Source organism: Anomalospiza imberbis, chromosome 2 (assembly GCF_031753505.1).
Source record: "Anomalospiza imberbis isolate Cuckoo-Finch-1a 21T00152 chromosome 2, ASM3175350v1, whole genome shotgun sequence".
Lineage (NCBI taxonomy): Eukaryota > Metazoa > Chordata > Aves > Passeriformes > Viduidae > Anomalospiza > Anomalospiza imberbis.
The window spans coordinates 76,213,374-76,236,898 of record NC_089682.1 but is presented as its reverse complement, the minus strand read 5'-3'; the positions used below and the strand labels follow the sequence as shown (position 1 = coordinate 76,236,898).

General features: G+C 54.7%; 3 protein-coding genes across 3 annotated transcripts in view; all 3 read left to right on the top strand.

Moving 5' to 3' along the window:
- The first annotated feature begins 318 nt into the window (after positions 1-318).
- On the top strand, positions 319-6,257 carry LRRC23 (leucine rich repeat containing 23). The gene is made up of 7 exons (XM_068182902.1): positions 319-450; positions 528-637; positions 1,487-1,740; positions 1,825-1,955; positions 4,686-4,822; positions 5,398-5,620; positions 5,905-6,257. Exons 1-7 carry the CDS (start codon positions 364-366, stop codon positions 5,941-5,943), a joined length of 981 nt encoding a protein of 326 aa, XP_068039003.1. The 5' UTR covers positions 319-363; the 3' UTR covers positions 5,944-6,257.
- Positions 6,258-6,415: 158 nt separating this feature from the next.
- ENO2 (enolase 2) lies at positions 6,416-15,986 on the top strand. The gene is made up of 12 exons (XM_068182891.1): positions 6,416-6,590; positions 9,437-9,528; positions 10,443-10,538; positions 10,826-10,884; positions 11,886-11,955; positions 12,121-12,254; positions 12,970-13,192; positions 13,645-13,842; positions 13,971-14,172; positions 14,379-14,487; positions 14,625-14,683; positions 15,020-15,986. Exons 2-12 carry the CDS (start codon positions 9,444-9,446, stop codon positions 15,087-15,089), a joined length of 1,305 nt encoding a protein of 434 aa, XP_068038992.1. The 5' UTR covers positions 6,416-6,590; positions 9,437-9,443; the 3' UTR covers positions 15,090-15,986.
- C1S (complement C1s) overlaps positions 8,409-23,525 on the top strand; it is a 95,178-nt gene continuing 80,061 nt past the window's right edge. The window contains exon 1 of the mRNA XM_068182859.1: positions 8,409-8,422. The gene's annotated coding sequence lies outside the window, so the exon portion shown is untranslated. The remainder of the gene's footprint in view (positions 8,423-23,525) is intronic.

The following is a 23,525-nucleotide window of genomic DNA, read 5'->3' as shown; positions in this document are numbered from 1 at the left end:
AGCTAATTAGGCATTCACCGCCCGAGTGCCCACCACCCTGTGCAGCCCTGACTTTGAACCGGCCCCGTTTTGAGCTGGGTGCGCACCGAAAAAATGCTTCGGTTCTCTGGATACGCTAACAGCTGCAGATGTCACCCAGCCGGGAAGGTGCAGTGGGAGCACAAAGCGCTTGTGGTGAGGGCGGGACACGCTCTGAGCTTTCCGAGCCCCGGGGACGCGCTGCTGGGGACAGCGGCGGTCCCGCCGCGGCGGTGGCTCCGCGCCGCGCCCGCGCAGCCGCGCCCGGCCCCGTTCCCATGGCAGCGGCCGGGCCTCAGCGAGCGCCGAACGCGGGAGGCGGCGAGCGCGGCCTGCCCCGGGAGGATGGAGGACGAGGAGCTGGAGGGGGAGGAGGAGAAGGAAGAGGGGGAGGAGAAGGAGGAGGATGAGCAGAAGGAGAAGGAAGAACAGGTGAGGAGGAGGCCTTCAGCACCGCCCGGCTGTGGCTAAGCCAGCGCTGGCGTTGTGCTCTCCTTCTCTCCCAGGAGCCGGCTCCCTGTCCCCTGACGGAGGAAGACCTCAAGGAGGGCCTCTCTCTCCTCAGTAAGACCGGCAACGGGCTGACCCATGCCTATGTGAAGTTTGAAGCCAAAGATAAGTGAGTGTGAAATGCCTGACCCGGCAGAAGCCCCTTACTCCATGGCCATGGAGCCACTGTGCCGCCAGCTGGTGACCGGCCATGCGGGGTAGGAGCGTATCCAGGCCCTGCTCTCCAGCCACCTGGATTCCAGTCTGGGCCTCAGCATAGCCTGTCCATCGTCAGCCCTGGCCTGGGCACTGCCTCCAGCACGGCCAGACACGCCACTGGGAACATCCGTGTCCCCTAAGGCTGATGGCAGCCTGCCCATTGCTCTGCACTGTGCTCTCCTATGAGGGCCTGAACAGAGCGACCTCCCTTACAGGCACTTTGAGACATACCCATTGACATCTGTCCTCCTAATTGCTAACCTTTAAGGCAGGCAGCTGTAAGTACTGTGCCGCAACAGCCCTGGGACAGTTTGAAGCCTCAGCCTCCCCAGCAGAGCCACCTAACTAAGGCCCCATTAAGACTGTTTCTATCAGCAGCCTCATAGGGTATCTCAACCACTATTTTTTCCACTAGAAAAGTCCTTCCACACAGTCCTTTGTGTTGACACTACTGTCTAACAGACCCCTTCGCAAAACTTACCCTTTTCTCTGCTCTGGTTGTGCCCTGTCCTGACAGATACAATTTAATGGGAATAAGTACTCCTTTTGCCAGGAAAACAGGTCCAATCTTATAATTTGTCTTTTCTTACAAGCCTGTCCCTATCACCTGCCTTTTTCTTCCTTCTCTCAGCAGGGCTTTCTAGGACAGCAGCGAAGTAGGAGAGGTGGTTGCCCTCCCTCCAGCTGTAGCAAGGAGCAACCCAAAAGATAGTAGTGGGGAAATATGAGAGATATATTATTCACATTCACTCTCCCTCAGGGGCCTGACAGACATCAGCCTCCTCGAGCGCTTCATTCACCTGCGGTATGTGGATTTGTCAAAGAACAAGCTGAAAGATTTGGCCCCACTGAGAAGCCTAACCCAGCTCCTTTGGCTGAAGGTGGATGAGAATCTGCTCACCAGTGCCAGCATGCAGGAGCTGCCCTACCTCCAAGTCATCAGCTTTGATCGCAACCACATCACGGATTTTGAGGGCATTACTCACCCCCTCCTAGCCAACCTCAGCCTGAAAGGTAATACAGTCTACCTGTCTTGTGGGGACACTTTCTTGGAAAGGTGGGATTAACTTTCTTGTTTCTTCTTCCTCTGGCACTCAGAAAATAAAATCGAGACAGTGCTGGGCCTGAGTCACGACCAGTTGTTCAGCCTGCAAGTCCTGGAGCTGCGAGGAAACAAGATAAAGACTACAGCAGGGCTTGGCGTTTCCAAACTCAAGAAGCTCTATCTGGTAAGGGATCAGCCAGCCTGGGGCGTGGGACAGAGCTGCTGCAGAGCCCAGCACCTGCAGCCCAGATAGCACAAAGGGAGTGGCCATGAACCACAAATCTCAGAGGAGTCGATGTTGGGTGCATCAGGTTCTTCCCTCACAGCCTCCTGCAGGAGGGCAGCTTTCCCTTCAGGCAGTGTTGGGCAAGCTTGTATTCCGTGTGCCCTGGGACCACTGGAGATCACTGGGCAAGCAACAGCTTTGCTCTTTGGGTGACAAAGGGAGGCAATGCCTCTTTCTCCTCTCTAATGGGCCTTATCAAATACTGGTTTAAAGCCAGCACAATTATGCGATTCACACCCACAGCTGCCAAAAAAGAAATTGATTCAATATTGCAGTGAAACTAAGTTAGGAGAAGCAGTTTCTTAATATCATAAACAATTACTTCAAGGAAGCATTTACTCCTAGAGATGCAAGTGAAGAATGTATGTATGGCTTAGCCCCATGGATCGCACTGTACTACAGCTTGCAAAGACTAAACAGATGTCCTGAGTCACTACCTCTTGAAAAGCAATTAAAGATGATAAAGGCTTTGAAAAACTATGTGGCTTCTTTTCATCAAGATTCCCTGGCAGAAAACACTGAGGAGATTGCTTGCTGAGATCGTCTGCAATTTTCTGATGGGAAACTGGGATTTTATGACTGGAGGTGCTCCAAGAATTGATGAAATGGATAAGTCACTAGATACAATAGAGAATTTCAAAGCATACCCAGTCACCTTAGTGAGTTATTGCAGGGAAGCAAACAGAGCATCTCTGCTGAGGGAAGGTTCCTGACATGACTGAGGGGTTTCTGAACTGCCCATGTGAAACAGGAAAATTGCAAGGGGTGATTGTTAAAACTAGAACAACTGACTCACAAGAATCTTTGGGGCTTGAATTTGTCTCCCATGTCTACCTGCTCATTAAATAATTTTGCAGGGAAATCTCCCCCAGTAATGCTTTGGTTTCTGTGTAAAGACTTCGGTGTTATTTCAGCCTTGGATAAGTGCAGCTGATGCCTCAAGGACAGGGTTCAAGACAAAGGGTTCAATTTAAGGAATTGAACCACATTTGGTTAATGTATGACATAGCCACAGATGAAATTTCGTATGTAAAAAGTGGTATGTGCTAAGAAGACTACAAGCTGGGTGTGTGCCATGTTTGCATCATTTTTGAGGGTCACAGTAGGGCTGTGTTAGCTCCTGCTCATGGTGCAGCAGTGGTGGCAAAGGCTAACCTGAAAAAGGTGAAGTGTGCAGGAAGGGGAGAGGAGATCATGGGCAACATATGGTAACTTTCCAGAAGAAACAGTGGCATCACATCTGGGTGAAGAACTGGTATCCAAGGGAAGATGATGGCGTGTCAGAGAGAATGTTGTTTGATTTAGGGGAGAAAAAGGAACAATTCTGAAAAATATTCATTCTGCATTGTCCTGCTAGTGCTTGCAAGGCTAGAGCTGGTAAAACAATTCACACTGAAGTGATGAAGAAAGTGAGAGTGTTGAGAGGTTACTATTCCTTTTGTAAGCCAGTGATCAGTGAGCTCCCCACCCACACCAGCTCACGATTTTCTCTGAGGTACAATGTCCTAATACTTCCTGACTGATAAATCTGCTCACTTGGCCTTCACTAAATATCCAGCTTTCTTCTTTATGTCCTGGTGTTACTCCTTTTACTTGGCCCAGCTGGTCCAGATTCTTCTTTGTCCAGTTTCTATTAAAATCCTCCTTTCCTACAAAATGTCCGTATCCTAAATGACTCAGCCCTAAAATGTATTCCTATCCCACCAGTTCAGCCTGTGCCCCTTTTTCAGTCTCAGGTATTGCCCAGGTCATTGCTTGGGTACCTATGAGGAAGAGAGAGCACTACAGCACCTCTTACCCCGTTTTCCATTCAGGTTTCAGCATCCTTAGCAACTGCAGCCCGAGCCACATCGGCAAGGAAATCCCTGCTCAGCTCCAGGCTGGAGAACGTGGTGGGGAGACGATAATTACCAGGGATGCGTCAAACTTGGCCGCACAAGGCAGTGAGCAGCCTGACAGAGCAGAGTGTAGGTGCTGGCACTGCCGGGAGCCTCCGCTTGGGCAGGAGACCTCTAGTGGTCTTTTCCAGCCGAAATCCTGCTGTGAAACTAGTACTGAAATTCAGAGCTTTCGTATTTCCCTGCTTCATTAATCCACATCCCAGTGAAGTGAATGAAATTCAGTGATGGGGAATTTTAAACTTCCTGAAGTAAGACACAGCCCAGAGGAGTTGAAGGGACTCCTTGGTCGTAGATTTTCCCCACAAGAGAAGCAGCTACTGTAAGGTGCCTGGACTACATGGACTGTGTGACTGAGAGGGGCTGGTTACTCATCCTTTAAACACATTAATTTTAGGCTCAGGTGTGCTTTCCCCTCCATGCTGTTGCTGTTGCCATGGAAAGGGATGCTGTGCTGGCAGTGGAGTATTCACGTGGGGTGGTTTTGTCTCAGACACCAAGTGATGCTCCAGGAAACACTTTTTCAGCAAACTTTTGGTCCTTGAATCTGAATCTTGAGAACCCACTTGGCCAAGATCCTGAACTATCTCATCAAGCTTCAGACAAGGCTGTGTTATGAGTGGTACGGAGTCTAAAGGATAGAAAGAGATTTAAAGGCTAGAAATAACTGCTGTTCCCTCTCCTTTGTGTTCCCATTTTCCTTCTCTCTTCCTGCTTCCGTGGTGCTCAGGCCAAGAACACCATTTGCAACCTTGAAGGCCTTGAGGAGTTTGAGCAGCTGGAGACTCTGCACCTGCGTGACAATAAGCTTGAGGCCCTGGATGGATTCTCTAATAGCATGAAATGCCTGCAGTACCTCAATCTACGGTGGGTCCTCCCTGCTCTGTGCTGGGACCAGAGATCCCTTCATCAGACTGCTCTCCCATTTAGATCTTTAGGATTTTCTGGGGGATTTTTTGGAATTGAAGACCTGGTAGGGATGGCTTGATATCTACCATCCTTAACTGGTGTTCAGCAGCTGTCTAGGCTGTAACAGCCAGCGCCTTTCCTGGGCTTCTTAGAAAATATCAGCCTCTTCAGTCATTCTCATACCCCACCTCAGGTTTTTCATTCCTTGCCATAAGTCAGTTGGGTCCCTTAAAGCGTGTTCTCTGTGTTCTGCCTGCAAATGCCCTTTAGTTCTTGGTGTTTGCCATGTGGGGCCATGGTGCTGTCACACGGTTCAATGGACAGAGGAATCCAGAGGAGATATCCTTTTTGTGCCTCAGTCTGGGGAGCTGCAGACAGATCTGGATCTTAGGTGACAGATCTGTGGTCTAAGGCCTATGGTACCTCATGCTGCTAAGTTTTGCTTTTTCTGTCTTGTCCACTTATTGTTCCAAAGGGATTTCACTACTTGCACGGGTCTCCCTCCCCTGCTATCTGTGTTTCCTTTTCTTCAGGAGCAATGGGATCAAAAGCTTTCAGGAGGTGGAAAAGCTGCAGGTGCTCCCCATGCTGCAGGCACTGGTGCTGATGGACAATCCATGTGCCGAAGAACCCAATTACCGCCTGAAGGTCCTGTCCCGGCTGCCACAGCTGCAGCGCCTCGACAAGGAATCGATTGAGGAAGAGGAGCGGGAAGAGGCCGAGAAAATCTGTCAGACAAGGAAGGGAAAAGAAAAGGTGAGAACAATGTAGTGTGGGGATTAGAAGGAGGTGAAGAGAAAGAAAAAGGACCAAGCATGCTGATAGAGCCTCTCCTCCACTATATTACATGAGGAGAAGGGTGAGGGATGGCAGTCACAAGAGCACAAGAGCCTGAAAAAGAGGCCAGGCTTTGCAACCTGGTTGTAGTGGCCAGCATGCAACCCTGCTGCCATTCCTGACCCCACTAGCAGAAGAGGGCAGTGAAAGGGGAAGAGACATTGGGCATGGAGTCATTAACTTCTCCCTCCTCCCCTCTTCAGGAAATGGAAGAATCTCTTGAGGATACAGTGGCTGAGTGACCTGTTTTTAACACCTGTTCCCAGAGGCTGTCAAGATGTAGTGATGCCTTTCCCCATTTGTGAGGCTGAGAAAGTGAGAGCTGTAGGTACCAGCTTCACCTCATTTTACCTCTGGAGAAAAGAGGAGTGCTACTCACCCTGGTCCTGGAAGCTGCCGTGAGGCACTGCAGTGTTTTTGCAGTCACTGCACTGTGTTCTATTCTCAGTAGGCCTGAAAGGGGAAAGGGGAGAGTTACAGGTTCTGTGGTTCGATTTGATTCCCAAAAACCCTGCAAGATTTTCTGATTTGAATAAAAATAATTAATGAGCCTGGAGTGACTGGGATTGTTTATCCTGCACACCCACTCCTATTGCCTGGCTCTCTCACCCTCATCTGTCTACGTCTCTCCCTTGCTGCCTGCCTCTCTCTGTCTCTCCATCCCCTACGTGCTGTTTGCAAAGCTTTGCTAAATCCTGACTCATCGCAGCTCTGGGTCACATGCTGCTGTCCCGGCCCTATCAGGGGCGTCTCCATCCTGCTGCTGCCGCCACCGTTGGCTTAGAGGACACATCATCTCCCCTTGAGGTCCTGCATCCCTCCTCAGCTTCGTCCTCTCTCCTTTCTACCAGCACTTTCTCAGTCTCTCGTCCACCCCTGCCCTAGGAAGGTAAGTGTCTCCCCACGGCCAGCACACCCCTCACTGCGTGCATGTTTCTGCTGCCCACCTTGTGCCCTCCAAACCCCACACGCACTTTGGGGTCCCTGCAGAGAAGGACCACGGTGAGCGGCATTAACAACTCAACTCCCCTCACTTCCTCCCCCTGCTCCTCCCACCTCTGTCTCCTCACCCCCATCCTTCTGACTTTCTTTCATATTTTGATTTCAGGTACTCCCTCCTTCCCAAGCCCCCCCCACCCCTTTCCCCTCCCGGCAATCATCATTTCAGACGTGAACCCAGGGAACTGCAGGAAGGGGGGGGGCAAGCAAGGACGATATGGAGCTTTCCCCGGGGGAGGGGGTGGTAGTGGGGAGAAGGCAACGCTGAGTCTGGGCACCGCTGGGAAAAGGATCCAGCCTCAGAGCGGACCAGCCCCCCCCCAGCCTCCCGAGGTGTTGCCATAAACACGGGCGCTCAGGGAGAGGGAGGGAGAAGAGGGGATGTTTTCCTATTTGCACAGCCCCACACCACAGGGGAGGGGGAGAGCTGGGAGAGGAGGTGACAGGCAAGCAATAGCTGCATCAGTCACGACATTGCAGCAGTGCGGGCTTCCCGGGAGCAGTGCCCAGCCCAGGGGAATCGCGGCAGCACACGGGACTGGTGGCGGTGCCCTGGGGGAAGGGTCTTCACCGTGCTGGCCTGGCAGGGACAGGGAATTGCTGCCAGCGCCAGCTGCACAGGAAGGCATTGCAGCAGCACCAGCCTCCCAGCGTAAGCTGCCCAGCCCCTGTTCACGGGGGCTGCACAGCCTCCTCTCTCTTCCTGGATATGGTCTGTGGCTTCCCAGCCATGGCTCCATCCCAATCCCTTATCCCAGCTTATCCGCCTCTGACCTCCTTTCAGGACAGTGCAGCTGATACCAGGGATTTCAGGGTGGTTCTGTTCAAAAGAGAGTAAACACAGGGGGCACGGGGCAGCAACACAAGTGGAGAAAAGGCTTTAAAGGACTTTAAGGGAGAAAAGATCACGTAAGTGATGGGGTGGGGAAGGCAAGGCTGGATTTAGGCTTGTCATTTGGCTTCCTCGGATCTTGGCTCCAAGAGGGGCAGGTGGATGTGACCACAGGGATGTGACTGGGGCAACGTGACCAGATAAGCAGAGAGCCACAGCATCTGGCACAGGTGCTGTCAGAGATGACTTTAGGCAGGGTCCAGTCCCTCTGTACCCCACGGAGGCTGTTGAGGCACGGCCAGGACACTGCTGCAAAGGAAGCTCACGGCTGGCTGCGCCGGCACGACTCTGGAGGAAGTTCCTGTGGCGTGTGCCAGATGGCGTGAGGAGCACTGCCAAAGCAGCTGATGAGGGATCCCAGCCCAGATGGACATGGTGGAGGGCTCTGTGCAAGCTCCAGAGAACCCTGGAGTCGCTGACCACAACTCCCCACACGAGAAGCTCTGGCTGAAACTTCAGAGCAGCAGCACGATTTTCTCACACCCTTGTGATTTCCACCCACCCGTGGCAGTGGCGTCGGGTGCTGGCTCCGGCTTCCCCATCCTGCTTCTCAGCTCCCCTCGGTGCTGTGATGTGCTGGTTCAAGCTCATTTTCTCCTGCCCCAGTGCTGAGGCCCTGTGCTGGCTGTACCCCTGCTCACACACGCCATGGGGAGGTCCTGGCTGGGGCTCCATGGCTACTCTGGCCTCTGTCAACCCTGCTCAGGGTTGAGGGAATCATCTGTGGGAGCCAGGGGAGGAAAACTTGGCAGTGCTGGGAGCATGGAGGGACACACGCCTCATTGCAGCACCCCAGCATAGCACAGCCCCACAGCCAGGGGAAAGAGAAGGTGGCATGAGGAGCTGATTTGGAACCCCTGGAGAGCAAACTGCAGCAAAGAGAAGCTCTTTCAAACAAACAACCACCATTACCCACCAGCATGTTTTCTACTTCAGGTTTAACCAGGTGCCCCAAAATGCTAGGCTTCCTTATCCCCCCACCCAACAGAGATCCAGCCAAGTCTCATCCGCTTCCCTACCTCAGGAGCAGAGTGAAGGGCTGGCAGCTGGGCCAGGTGCCCCCTCCTTTCAGAGCCCTTTTTGCCACATCTGAGGTGCCGTGGCCTTCAGCAAGATGGCTCCTCAGGCTGCCAGGCTCCATGCTCCCACTGCCTTGGCACAGCCTCACCCCGCAGCTCACGGGGACACAGGGATGCTGAGCAGGTGCTCGGCAGGGGGAACACGGTTGGGGTCTGGGACAGCCAGGCTGGGGTCTGGGACAGCCAGGCTGGCATAGCTCCCCTGCCGTGGGCTGGAGAGGGGCTGGGGGTCCCCCCGGCTGGCTGCCCCCTGCCCTGCCCATCACTTGGCTCTGCTGGCTCCCCATTCCCTGCACAGGGACACAGCAGCCGCTTGCTGTCTGGCCTGGCAGGCGCTGTCCTCGCCTCCCGGCAAGGGGACAGGAGATGCCAGGAACTGCTGCCCCGTCCTTGACACCAGAGCCAGGGGCACCTCCCCACTGCACCAGCTGATCCCTCCCTCTCTGCTGCCCGTGGCACCCTCCCCATCCCTGCCATCCAGGCTTGTGTTAGGCGCTGTGCTGTGACACAGGGAGAGGCAGAGTGCTCCTAGTTTGTCAGTTGCACCAGAGGTAAATTCAAATAGATAGCCAGTTCCTGGAAAAATCTTCGTAGATTCCTGTAGTCTGGGTGAATTTCTAAATTTCCTGGGGCAAATAGTTTTAGCCCAAATTTCTAAGGTCACTTTTTCTTGAATTCCCTTTTCTCTGTCAGTCTAGACATAGGAGGGGTGAGCACCACATCCTGGAGCCTCTCAGAGCTAAGCGTATCCTTTTCTCTCCACAGACTCACCATGGCAGTCGAGAGGATCCATGCCCGTGAGATCCTGGACTCCCGTGGGAACCCCACCGTTGAGGTGGACCTCTACACACACAAAGGTATGCGGGTGAGGAGAAGACACAGAGGGCAAGCCCTGCCCACCCCGGCAGAGCTGGTGCTGTGCACAGCCTGGAACGCCAAGAGCATGGAGGGTCCTCACGGGTGAACCCCTAGCAGACAACAAGTCAGGGGAAGAGGCAGAGACCAAAACTCTGCTCGTGGCTCTGCTTGTGCCTGTGCTCAGCAACTCTGCACACGTGCTGGGCAAATCACGACAAGACAGCTGGCTGTCCTGCGTGTGACATGAGCCATGCTCCTGCCCGTAGCAGGGATAGAAGGTCTTTTTATCATAAATGTCTTCACCTTCTCATCATACCCCTGCTGCAGCTATGTTTTTAGTCCTGGGGCATAGTAGATGTTTGGTAGCACATCCATGGCCGTGCTCATGGCAGGGGTAAAGCTTTGTTCCTGCGATCTCTGTGCAGCTGTGTCCATGCATGGGGCTCAACTGGAAGAGCTGCATTTGCACTGGGCCCAAAACTACTTGGGCTGAGGGGTGATGAGCAGTGAGAGGCCAGAGCAGGCATGCAGCCATTGTCTTCCTTCTTCAGTGAGGCAGAAACCTCAGTCTGAGGGGGGGGAAGCTGAGGGTGGCTGTGAGTCAGGCCGCTTCTGGAACTAGGAGGAGGGCTGAGGGACTTCCACCCATCACACACAGTTCTGGGATCAGTGTGAATCTCTGGGTGCCTGACATCCAAGTTCCTCAGCCTGGAAGCCCTGGGTGCATTTATTTCTGCCACTGAGGTACTCCACCTCTAGGGAGACCAGCCAGGAGCAGCCAGCCAGTGGGGCCATCCATTTGCACAAGCAGTTGTTGCATCCTTTCCTATGAAAGCAGAGCAGAAGGAGGTGCATGAGGGTTTTTCCTCTTCACCCTCTGCTTGTCTCACACCCCTGTTTTGCTGTTTCCCAGGCATGTTTCGAGCAGCCGTCCCCAGTGGAGCGTCCACTGGTATCTACGAAGCGCTGGAGCTGCGAGACAATGACAAGTCACGTTTCCTTGGAAAAGGTGGGGAGATGCCTGCTCCGCAGCTCATCCTCGGGGCTGCCTATGTGTGGGGCTCTGCTGGAGGGTACTGCCTATCCACTGGTGTGACACAGATGTGTCCCACTGCCGTCAGGGAGACCACAGAGGCACAGAGTGGTGTGAAAAAAAGTGAAAGATCAGGCCTCGATCTTCCCTTGCTGTCTCCCTCTCTCAATCTCTCTATTGGTCCTCTCCCTCCCTCTTTCCACTCTTCTCTCTGCCTCACTCTCTCTCTCTCTCTTTCTTTCTCTGCCTCTTCCTTTCTTCAGGGGTCCTGCAGGCCGTGGATCATATCAACAGCACTGTCGCCCCAGCTCTCGTGGGCTCTGTAAGGATTTCTCTTTGTTCTCCCTTGTCCAATGCTTACTCTGGTCTGTCTCTGTCCCCTGATCTCTGTGTCTGCCTCTCTTCATCTCACTGGGTTAACAGACATAGCAATGCTCTCTGTGAACCTGGGCACAGCCCTCCTGCCCCCCATGCCTGTGTGTGTCCACAGCAATCTTTTCTCTGGGAGGAAAGGATTTAACTCTTCCTGGTCCACCGCAGCATCTGTGCAGCCTAACTAGTCCCCTCGGCGCTCCCTGTAGAGCTCACCCCCTCTTTCAGCTGTGCTCCCCCTCAAGCACTGAATCACATCCACATGTCTGTGGCCTCCTCCTGCTGTGATGAGCAATGGTTATACCATGCAGGGTCTGGCACAGCCTTGCAGAGCAGTGGTGTCACATCTGCACCCTGTTTATACCTGAAGACTTGGAGCCTGCTTTGAGGAGAGCTGAGCCAAAGCCACATATTACACACGCCATGTAGCCCATGGCTGGCTCTGGCCGAGAGCCCAGTTCTCTTCGCCCCTGAAAAATACCCAGCGTGGTGGAGCACTGCCTGTGTTGGGTCTAATCTTGCTGTCCACCTCACTCCTGGGGATGGCTCCATCTAGTCTACATTTGCTTGCTTGAGGTTGAGCATATTCTGTTGCTCTGCCTAGCTTCTGTGTGACCACAGCACCACAAAGCTCTCTGGAAGCTGCCGAAAGGATGGGTAAACCCCCAAGGGCGTCCTGTGTCCCCAGCAATGCGTGGCCTTGCCTGGGCTGCAGCTGACCCCCTCTCCACCATGGGTACATCTACACTGCACTGCAGCAACACCATCAGGGTTACCTAACCTGACTAAATACCACGGCACCAGTTTCCAGAGCTTTGTGTGTATGTGTTCCCCCACAAGCTGAAAAAGTCCTTTTACCCCCAGCTTCTCCATCAATGCCTCCTCTCCCGCACACCAGAGCCAGCAGCTCTTCCAATCATCCCCTTCTCAGGAGCTGTTTCTTTCTTGCAGGGCCTCTCTGTTGTGGATCAAGAGAAGATAGACAATCTGATGCTTGAGATGGACGGCACAGAGAACAAATGTAATTCATCCCTCTTTTTGGCCGGGAAATTACGAACATGGGAGGCTGCAGGGATGGAGTGGGGGGCACTGTCCAAGCTGTGGTGAGGCCAAGGCTGGGCTGGCAAAGGCACCCGCTGGGCAGGATGTTGCCACCTGAAAAGTCAATCTCCTCCCTTGCCCACAGCCAAGTTTGGTGCCAATGCTATCCTGGGAGTTTCGCTGGCCGTGTGCAAGGCGGGAGCTGCGGAGAAGGATGTGCCCCTGTACCGGCACATTGCTGACCTGGCCGGCAACTCTGACCTCATCCTTCCTGTGCCAGTAAGACTCCTCAGCCCTTGACATCCACCTTCAGAAACTCCAAAAGAGTGTTGTTTCCAAAAGAAATTTCAAAGGTGTTGGGAGGTAGATAAGGAAGGAATATGGGATTGAAACATCAGCTGAGTGCACTGCAGTTGGCAGGGAAGCAAGCCAAGGCCTGAGATTTGTCAAGTTTCAATTGTTAAAAAGGAACCTGAGGAGGATACAGGAGAGGTTGTGGTGGGGGGCTGACTGAAGATCTCATTCTTAGCACAGGAACCAGGGGGCATCATGTGAACCCTCTGGGGCACAGTTCAAAACTAGGGCATATGGGTCTTCACACCAGGGGGAAGCTGCCTTGAGAAACTCTTTCACAAAGGGAGTTGTGGATGCTACAATTTTCTCAGGGTCAAGAAAAAAAGTCCTGGAAGAGAGACTGACAGCATTGTTGATAAACATGTACAGATAAACAGAGCATAGATAAACACACATAACTCAGAAAACCTCTGAGAGGGAAACAGGTGGGAAAATCCTCCCCAGCCATGTGCTTTGAGCCACTAGTGGAGGGAAGACTCCAGGCTTATGTGTCTTTGGTCTGATGGTTGAAGCTGATTGTTGTGCTTATGTTACCCTGTGGGATGTGGTATGAATAGGCATGGTGACACATCTGAGAGCTACCTCCCGGGGGTGCCAAGACAGGTTCCTTCAGCTCTGACTGTCTTATGGACTCTTCCAGGCTTTCAACGTGATCAATGGAGGTTCCCATGCAGGCAACAAACTGGCCATGCAGGAGTTCATGATCCTGCCTGTGGGAGCCGAAAGCTTCCGCGATGCCATGCGCATCGGGGCTGAAGTCTATCACAACCTCAAGAGTGTCATCAAGGAGAAATATGGCAAAGATGCTACCAATGTGGGGGATGAGGGAGGCTTTGCTCCCAACATCCTGGAAAATAGTGAAGGTGAGAGCCCTACAGAGATGGGGTACCCCTGCCTGCAATGCTATGGTTTCCTATGCCCAGCTCACAGCATTCCCTGGATTGATTCAAAAGATGATGCCTCAGTGTAATTGACCTCCTGTGTGAGGGAATGTTTCTAAGCTCCTTCTCCTTGGGGTGGCATTGATCTGTTACGGCCTCTCCATACAAACCTTTTATGCATGTGCACACTTTTACAAGGCCTTCCACAAACTCGTCTTTGAGCTGTGGAATTGCATTTTAATTCCTCCTTGCCCCTTTTGGACACAGCCCCTACAGCTCCTTGGCATGTTTCTGTTGCGTTCTGGGCTCCCTTCTACTTCTCCATCACACTACCAAACTCTCAGTGGCTCTAGGGACCTTCCCAAGGGAGGCTCCCACCAAAAGGCAGAGCTCTCTGCATGGGCTGACTCTCCTGGCTGCAATTCTCTCCTCAGCTCTGGAGCTGCTCAAGGAAGCTATTGACAAGGCGGGCTACACAGACAAGATCGTCATCGGTATGGATGTGGCAGCCTCCGAGTTCTACCGCGATGGGAAATACGACCTGGACTTCAAGTCCCCAGATGACCCAAGCCGCTACATTTCTGGAGATGAGCTGGGCGACCTCTACCAAAGCTTTGTACGTGATTACCCAGGTGAGCTGCTGTGTGGGGCGGTAGGGAATCAGCACTGGTGCTGCACACTGACCAGGCACAAACCCTCTGTGTTTTAGGGGTGGGAAGGGAGGCAGATTTGACTCATGCCTCTTTGGTTGTCCTTTCAGTGGTCTCCATTGAGGATCCCTTTGACCAAGATGACTGGGAGGCCTGGTCTAAGTTCACCGCCAATGTGGGCATTCAGATAGTGGGAGATGACCTGACAGTGACAAACCCCAAGCGCATTGAGAGAGCTGTTGAAGAGAAAGCCTGCAACTGCCTCCTGCTCAAAGTCAACCAGATTGGATCTGTCACAGAGGCCATCCAAGCGTGAGTCCAGCCCACTGCCCTTGTTGTCCTGTGAATGGGTTGGGGATGAACCACAGCCAGGCGTCACGCTATGCACTGGGTGAACAGACTTGTGTCTCTACCAAAGTGTAGGATGCTGAGAATGGGAGCAGAGTGTGCCTGAATCTTACCCTGTGCAGGTGGTAATTGTAGTAGGAGCTACTGACTGCATTTCTCACTCCTTGCAGCTGCAAGTTGGCCCAGGAGAATGGATGGGGTGTGATGGTGAGCCATAGGTCTGGGGAGACTGAGGACACCTTCATTGCTGATCTGGTTGTAGGACTGTGCACTGGGCAGGTAGGTGAAACCCAGGCCGTGCACAGGCCTGGAGAAAAGCAAAGGGGTGTCAAAACAGAATCCCCTGCCCTGCCACGAGAAACTGGTACAAGTCATAACAGTGTCTTACAGTGTTTGCTTTGTGGAATGCTTTACAGATAAAGACGGGTGCTCCCTGCAGGTCTGAACGCCTGGCTAAATACAACCAGCTCATGAGGTAAGGGGCTCCAGGGATGGGAATGCAGAAGAGAGAATAGGGGAGTGACTAATTGGGTGGGAGAAGCTGAAAGCCCGAGGGTTGATGGGGTTTGTGGGTGAAATGTTACAAAGACAAGGCACAGAGATGACAGTAGGATCCCGGGGAGGCCTCTGGGGCAGACTCCTTTCTTCCTCCTTGGCATGAGGGTGCATCCCTGCAGTCACAGCAGCTGGCAGGAGCTGAGCTCCTCGGGCACATGTCAGCTTCCTACTAGTGAGCTGCCTCTCCGGCGCCCTGGTGCCTCCAATGCTCCCTCACTACAAGGGCCTGATGTGTGCTGTCTCTCTCCTGCAGGATTGAGGAAGAGCTTGGTGATGAAGCACGCTTCGCCGGACACAACTTTCGCAACCCAAGTGTTCTTTGAACATTGTCCCCAGGGCACAGCCACCCTGCTGCTCTTTCCCACTTCACAGACTCTGAACCCCCCTTTCCCTCCACTGCTCCCTTTTTTGCTCTTTCTCCCTACTCTTGTCACCTGGTTTCCTCTCACCTTGAACCCCCTCGAGTTCAGGTGTCCCTGGCTAGATGTACCCAGGTGAAGGATGAGAGAGCGGCCTACACCATGTCCCTTGCTGTGGGGTCATAAGCATTCCTGGATCTAGGCATTGTGTGTCTCTGTTGTTTGTGCAGGGCCACGCCTGGGCCGCTCTGCTCGCGTGTCAGACCACGGGAGCGGCTGCCCAGCGTGTTCCCTCGTGCGCCGAAGCATGTGCGGTGACCATCTGTGCGCCGGCCGGTGTGCTCGGACACTGCCGCACCTGCGGCCGCGTCCAGCCGAGTGTTGCCAGCGGCTCGCTCTCGTTGTGCATGTGTGTAGGTGTGTGTACGTGTCCTGGCCTACGGCGTCCCTGTGCCCCAGGCGTGTGTGTGCACTGAGCCCCGGCGGGACCCGCGCGTCCCTCGCCTCCACCCCGGCAGTGTCGTGTTGGGCTGTGCTGTGTTGGGCTGTGCTTGCCGGCAGCTTGGTGTTGAAGTGCACTGCTGTCCCACGCTGGGCGTGCGTGTGTGTGTGTGTGCGTGCTGTCAGTCTCTGGCTCAGCACACAGTACTGCGGGGCAATATATTAAAGCACATCCGTAAACAAACCCATGCTCTCATTTGCTTCTTGTGACCTTTTTCTCTCTGTTCCCTTCCTTCTTGCACTCCTTCACCCTCCCCTCCGCCCATGATGTCTGCTTCACCTTCTGGACAGCCCATGCTCAGCTGAGCAACAGACAAACTACAGATCCCTAAACTCTATTAAAATGTATTTCACACCTGACTTGCCTGACTTGGCCTGATGTTTATCTCTAGTTGACAGTGTTGGGGAAGTGGGGACATTTTGCCACAAGAGCAGGAGATGCTCACACAGAAAGGTAATAAAAAAAAGCAGAGGGGACTGGCAAGGGGAAGAAAAGGCCCAGCTACCCTCACCTGCTTTCACAGCTTTGTCCCACAGCCAGACTGCTCTGTTGGCCACCAGCCGGGAAGCACCAAAGGGAAGGCGTGTGTGATGACTTGCCCCTGTCATCTTCACCAAACCATGTTGCATGAAGATCTGCTGTGCAGGGACTTCAGTCGCGCCTTCCACTGATGTAAAGGCCTCAGGGTGGGCCCCCAGCCGTCTGTGTGCTGGACTCAGATGGCAGATAGAAATGGCAAGTCTTTGAGAGACAAAATGCTGGTTGTCCTCCCCCACAAGGGGTTTGTAGAGCAGCGACTGGAGGTGTAGGTGGGATGGGTAGTCTCTCTCAGCTCCATCTTTTTTCACAGGGGCAACTCAGCAGTACTTGGGGAAAGCTGCCTGTGCTCCAGCCAGTGCCCCAGCAGGCTGGGTGCCAGCAAATCCCAGCGCTTGCTCAACAAACAGCTTTGTTCAGGACTGACTCAAAGGAAGGTGGGGGTTGGGGGTGCTACTGTGAGAAATACAACTGGAGAATAAATGATAAAACCACGTTGCCCACCATTATATTCCCGTCAGTAGCCCTACCACGCTCTTAGGCACACTCAGCTCCTGCTCCACCTCCCTACAGAAAGTTTCCAGACCCTTGCTTAACTCTTGTCTGAGTTTGTTTCTGAGGTTGCTCAGCAAGTCCCAATCCCCCTTGACTGTGTCCTAATGCAGTCTTTAAAATCCAAAGACAAAAGTTTAAAACACTGGCATTTCACTGCTGATCCTTTACGAAACAGCATAGATTAAGGACTAAGTCCAAGAGGGGAAGACAAAGGCTTTGGCACACATGCCCAGAACTGAGAAGAGGGTGGGAGGGAGAATGTGAGGGCAGAGACAGGATTGGTTTCCAGGGCATCCCCAGCGCACAGGGCACACATCTCAGTGGCAGGGAATGGCTTGTGTCCCGGCTGCAGCCCGGCTCTCGCCCGTGCTCTCTGGGAGCTGTAGTCCGGGTGCCGCCGGGGGCAGGCTCTGCTCCATCTTCCCCCGACCCCGCGCCCCCCTCGGCGGCACCGGCACCCCGCGGGGTCCTGTGGGTCCCCCCACGCGGTCATGTCTCCCGCAAAAGCGGCTGTGTGCGCGAGAGCGCTGTTTTCCAGAAGGAACGTGCATTTTTGGATACAGGCAGTGGGCTGTCTTTTCCCGTTGTACACCTCAGTGCTCCTTTGTTTTAGAGACTAGGATTTTGTGAACAGTATGGCTACTGCTTAGCAATCAGGGCAGGTTTTTTTGGGGGGGGAAAAAAACCCCAAAAAACTTTGTTACGTTTCATATTCCCAAGAGCATCTCCCCTTCCCCCCCACCCCCCGCCCCTCCCATTCGTCTTTTTCTGTGCAAGGAAGGCAATTAAGTGCCCAAGGTATTTGGCGTTGCCCATTTAAATGCAGCCAGGCTGCAACAGCAGGGAAGCGGTGTACATGTCCCTACAGTGCGGGAAGAATTTGTTAGGCAAGAGTTTCTGCCAGTGAGGCATCACCACGTCCCTGTGTCAGGGAAAGTGTGTGAAAGCCTTGAGGGGATGGGAACACATCCCGCCATAGCAGTACCTCACCTTGGTGCCTTTTCTAAATCAAAAGAGTTTGTCACTGCTGGCACAATGTACAGAAGGAATACGTGATGCTGGCATGTTTGCTTGGGTCACTGCAAATACTTGTCCTCATGCAGTGCATCCGAAGATGCATATGCTGCTTTCCCTTTGGCTCAGTGGCAGAGATTTGGTTACAGCTTCTTTGTGGCAGGAATGTCCAAGAACTCGGCTGATCCCGCACCTGAGGACTCCTGTTGTATGAGCTGGTGTCTCCATCAGATTGCTGTGCTGTAATGTGAATGCAGTCGGAGTATGAGTAACAGCACGGGGATGGGCTGGCAATGTGACGCTCTCTGTGAATGGAAACATTTGTTGGATTTGCTTTCTTTTCTGTTTAAATTACATTTGCAGAGCAATGTACAGCTGTTAACAGGATAATTTAAGATTAGCTGCTGCCTCTTCCCCCCGCCCCTCCAAAGCCTGCAGTATTTTTCTTTTTTTTTTTTTTTTTTTTTTCTAAATACGTGTGTGCACCCATAAATGAGCTGGAAGGGGAGGTGTCACTGAATTAGGCTTGCTGTAGAGTCCAGAGAAAAGCCTTAATGACGAAGAGCTACCGAATTTCTCTAGTATGTTCTTGTCTGTCTCAAGAACAGAGGGATGTTGTTCAACCTTGAAAAGCCAGTATCTTTCATGTAGGAGGCTGTCAGGGACACTGTCTTGATGAACATCTGACAAGAAGTCCAAAAATCTGGGTGCTGGGTAATTCCTATGAGGTGCTGCGCAGCTTAATCAAAAGAAGAGTATTTGTCTCTGCTGCTGGAAGACTAAATACAGACAGCTTGGACAGGCTGGCAGGGGGACATTACGAAGCTCTCTCTCTAGGCAAAGATCAGCATGCTAGAGCATTGCGTATCTCGGCATGGAAGCAGCTATAACTTGCTTCCTTATTCCTTCCATCAAGGAGACTCCTCTATGCTGTGTGTCAAAAGGGAAGTGGGGCTCCATGTATTTTAGAGTAAGAGTTTCACAGGAAAATTGAGATGAGATGTTTAGAGGTCTAGACTTCAAGCCCCTGCTAACAGCAGGGCTGGCTCCAGACCTAGATGAGGCTGCTTGGGGCCTTGGCCAGGCAGTTTCTGACCATCTCAAGGTGAGGAGATTCCCCAGCCCCTACTGAAACCTGTATCGGTGCTGAACTGCCTTTAGGGAGGTTTTCCCTTTATCTAGTCACAATTTCCCTTCTTGCAAATTTCATAGGCATTTCACTGTGTACCCATCAGAAGAATTTGGCTCTCACTTCTCTGTAGCCCTCCATAGCAAAGGGGAAAAAAAAAGCCAAAGAGTAATTGGTTACCTCCTAACTTTTCTCTACTCCAGGCTGAAAGAAACAGCTCTTTCAGCCTCCCCTTGTATGCCACGAGCTCCAGCACCTCACTTATCTCACTCCCTCCCCCACAGGACTATCAGAACCTTTCTTGTGCTGCATTTCCCTAAGAAGGCTACATTCCAGCCAGGGCCTCTCCTTTTGCAGGCAGCTGTTTGTCCCCTGGTAGAACTGGAAAGCAGTGGGATGACGAGGCTGGAGAGATCTCAAGGTGGCGTGTCCTATCTCCCTAATCCGAGGGAGGACCAGGATTACACACCCCAGGAAGTTTGGTTCCTGGCTGGCTCGCAGACTCCCCAGGTCATATATCCATCCTGAAGAGACAGCTATAATGCTCTTGATTTGCCCAAGACCTTCAACCTGTTGATTGCAAAGGTGAGATAATTTTATTTCCCACATTCTGCAGCCAGCCCACCTTGGTCTTGCTGCACGAGTACAAACAAGCGCTCCTGGTTCTCTTGTCTATTTTCCACCTATACTTACCACCCTGAAAGCATAGGGTGTGACTTGACCTAGCAGCAATTTGGCTGTGAGCATTTATAAGTGGGGAAAAGGAATGGTTGCCTTGGTCCTGCTTCTCTTTTGAACCACCTCTGATGTCTCTTCATAAACTAAGAGAGCAGGCCCTCTTTGGCTGGCTTCTTGGAATAAACCAAAGCCTAGTATGATTATCATAAGGTATTGGAGTCTCTGCCTCTTCAATTATTGAAATAACAAATGATACTAAAAATCTTGATAATAAATTTAATATTTAAGTCAAGCTTTTGAACTGAAGCAACTGACCTGGTTATGGAAGATGATGACATGAAAACCATTTGGGGCTTGACACTGTGGTTATATAAACTTGGTGTCACGCATTACTCATCCAAAAGATCTCAGCAATACCAACCACTGTAGCTGCCACAGAGGCTTTTCCTCAAACCACAAACCTTGGGGATCTGGGTATTTTGTTTAGCATCCAGAGAACAAGGATCTTGACAAGATCTTCCTCCTTCATGAATCATCACTTTGGCCTCCAAGGGTCACACGCACTGTGAGCTTGGGACACAAGGCTGTCAGCTCCTAGAGGCGACAGTTTGAAGCAGCCGTGACAACTGCAAACACCACCTCAACAGCAATAATAATATTCTGTCTTCTTGTCTGGGGCTCAGCTTGGTGGGGCACTTTGTGAAGCAGATAACGCTTACCCCTGTGCTTGGAATCCACAGGGTGCTCTCTTCCACACAGCACCTCTCCAAAACAGTATGGTGAAATGTTTTGGACTGACCACACAAAACCCAGTGAGCATTTTTGCAAACGTTAGCCATGGCTTTTTCAATCTCCCAGGTGTGGGAACCGGAGAGTCCTAGGGAACCACAGCACTCAGGATTACTGCTGGCAGGGCAGAGGGTCCCCACGAGGGGCAGGACAAAGAAGCAGGCTGGGGAGAAGGGCGGATGTGAGAATGAATGACAGCTAGAGACATGAAGCATGCTGATGTTGTGCAACAGGGTGCTGCATGCCAGCGGGGCTGGCTTGGGAATGAGAAGCACCGAGAGCAACTCTGTGTCCAGGATAAATAGTGAGGCCCCAAAATGGCATGGTACCCCTGGAAGTGGGTGTGGAACACTTGCATTGGGAGCCATCGGCTTAGAAGGGACATTGCTCTTAATGATTTTTAAAGCACTGGGGTGAATAGCACTGCTGAAACCCCCACGAAGAGAGGAATACATCTGTATTCAGTGCTGAGTTTGGACGCTGTACAGTAAATAGTGCTCGGAGCCATGTAACGGACAATGAGAATTGCTGAATAAAAGCCCGTGGAGAGCACACCATCCAGCCTGCTCACTGAGAGGTCCTGCCGAGGAAATATTTTGGGATTATGCTTGAAGGCCATCAGAGTGAAGCTTACCCATCTGCACACTAAGGCTCCCTAATTTAAACATGCAGCCGTGTTCATGTCTGTGAGATACAGCTCCAGGTTTGCCCCCACAATTGCCGTGCCTTCTGCAGATAAACGGGGCAGGAAGGGCAGCACTTGTAGCATCTCCTCGGTCCCCAGCCCCGCGCTCCGCTGGCCGTGCTCCCACAGCAGGCAGCGGCTGGAGCTGGATTAGCCCCTTGGCGGGCTGGCCGGGTGACAGAGCCGGCGGGCTCTCCCCTTCCTTCCCAAAGCCATTCCTCCGACAGCAGCTTTTCCAAAATGGCCATCGACGCCATGAACTTGGCCAGCGAGGGGAGGCAGCCGCGTTTCTGAGCAGCCGTGGGGGGATGTTTCACGTTTCTATGGCTGAGCCCCGCCGCTCCCCCGCACCGTGCGGCCGCGGGAGGCGGCGGGGGGGGCGATGTGGCGCCGCTCGGGCGAGGCCCGCGCCAGCCGGATCCCGCATCCCGCCGCTGCCGCTGCCGCGGCCGCGCCGTACGCGTGTGAGCCGGGGGGGCCCCGCACGCCGCCGCGGCCGCGCCGCGTGTGTGCGTGTGCCGGGGGGCCGCAGCCCGGTGCGGGCAGTGCGGAGCGGCCCCCGCACGAGGCTCGCGCTCCCTTTGTGCCGTTGCCTGGCAACCGGGCGGGGGATGGGACGTAGGATCGTGGGGGGATGGATGCGCGCGCGGCCGCACGCCGATGAGCGCCCGTCGGGCGGCCGCCGCCCCCGCCCCCCGGGAGGCCCCGCCGCAGCCCCGGCCGACCGCCACCCCCCCGCACCCCTCGGTCGCCCCGGGCCCGTCCTGCCAAAAACGCCCCTGCGGGCTCTCTCTCCCCCACTTTGCCCGGCCTTTGTGCCGGCGCCGGGGGCCCAGCGGTGCGGGGCGCGGCCGCGGCCGGGGCGGGGGCCCGGCCGGTTGCTCGCCCCGCGCCCGCTTCTCTTCCTCCCCCGTCCCACGCTGCCCACGGGTGGGTTGGGGGGTGCGGGGTGTGCGGGGTGTTTCGCGGGGAGGGGCGGCGGCGAGCGCGGAGCAGAGGGGCGGGGGAGGGGGCTCGTTCTGGGCCCTTCGGAAATGGGAGGTGGCTAAGGCGGGCAGCGGTGGGAGCGATGGGAGGGCGGCGGGGCGCAGGCGGAGGCGCCTGAGCGCGGCGGGAGAGGGGGCGACACAGCCGCGGGGCGGGGGGGCCCCGCTCCCCGCCGCACCCCCCCCTCCCGGAGCCGCTGTCCCTGCCACCGACCGGTTATTCCGGAGCCGCGAGAGGAAACGAGGGAGCGCGGAAAAGGAGGAGGGAGGAAAGGGAAAAAAAAAAAAAAAAAAAAAAAAAAAAAAGAAGGGGGGGGCAGCGTTTAAATCCCTGCCCCCCGCTCCTCGCCGCCTCCATTCCTCCCTTCATTCGACCTCCCCTCAGGAGCCGCCGGTGAGTCCCTCGCCCGCTCCCAGCCGCTCCCGCCCCGCTTGTCATTGTCGCCCACTCGCTGCATTCTTTCTCGGCTTGATTTTGGCCCTCCGGTCCGTCTGTCGGGATGGGGAGCGAGGCGGCGCGGGGGGGGAAACACCAAAGTTGGGGGGGGCAGGAGGGGCGAGAGTGCGATTAACCCCCGCGGCGCTGGGGAAGGGTCCCCGGCGATCCCCGCCCCGGCGTGGATTCGGCGAGGGGCCGGGAAGGAGCCGGGACAGCGCCGCGGGGCACGGGGGCTCGGCGGGGCGGGGGTCCCGGCCGCGGCTGGGGGCGCTCCGGCATCGCCGGGGGGCGCTACCCGCCCGGGGCTCGGCTGCGCTGGACGGCGGCGCAGCGCCTTCCCTCCGGAACGGGGGGCGGGGGTCGCGCGGGGCTCCGCGCCCGCCGCGGGGGTCCCGGGGCGGGGACGCCCCCCGCCGCGCGCCCGGCGTGACGTCAGCGCCCGCGGAGCCCCCCTTCCCTGCGGCGGGAAGTTCGGCGGGGGCAGGGGCGCGCGGGGCCCGGGGGGCGCGGGCGGGCGGGAGTTGCGAGTTTGCGGCCCGGCGCCGTGCGGGGAGGAGGGCGGCACAACGCTGGAGGGCACCGACTCCCGCCCTGCCTGCCTTCGGGGAGGCGGGGGGCTCGTATTGTCGCCGCTTCCCCAGGTGCGGCCGGGGAGCGGGCAGGAGGAGCTGGGAATAACGTTTCCATCGGGGGACCGAGAAGAATGTCGGCTCCCCCCGCCGTGGCTGCAGCGGACACGGGTGGGATTCACCCCTTACCCCTGCCCCCTCCCCTGGCACGCCAGGGTGCCGCTTGGGGACCGGGGCACTGGCGACACCCCGTTCGGCTGGGTGGCATCAAGGTGTCGGCTGCACTCCTCTTGAACCGGCCGAGATCCCTGGTGTGTCCGGCTGGTTGTCCATTTGTTACTCAGGATTCCTGAAGAAGTGGCATCTGAGTTTCCCACTTTGTCCTTTTGGCTATGCCGTGGAGCCGGTGGCTGTTCTGTCTTGCTGGCTTGAGCTGGCCTGTGGCCGGCTCGGCTGCTGTTGCCCAGCGAATTGCCGGCTGTATTTTGCCGAGTGGCCGCTGTGCTGTTGAAGTGGC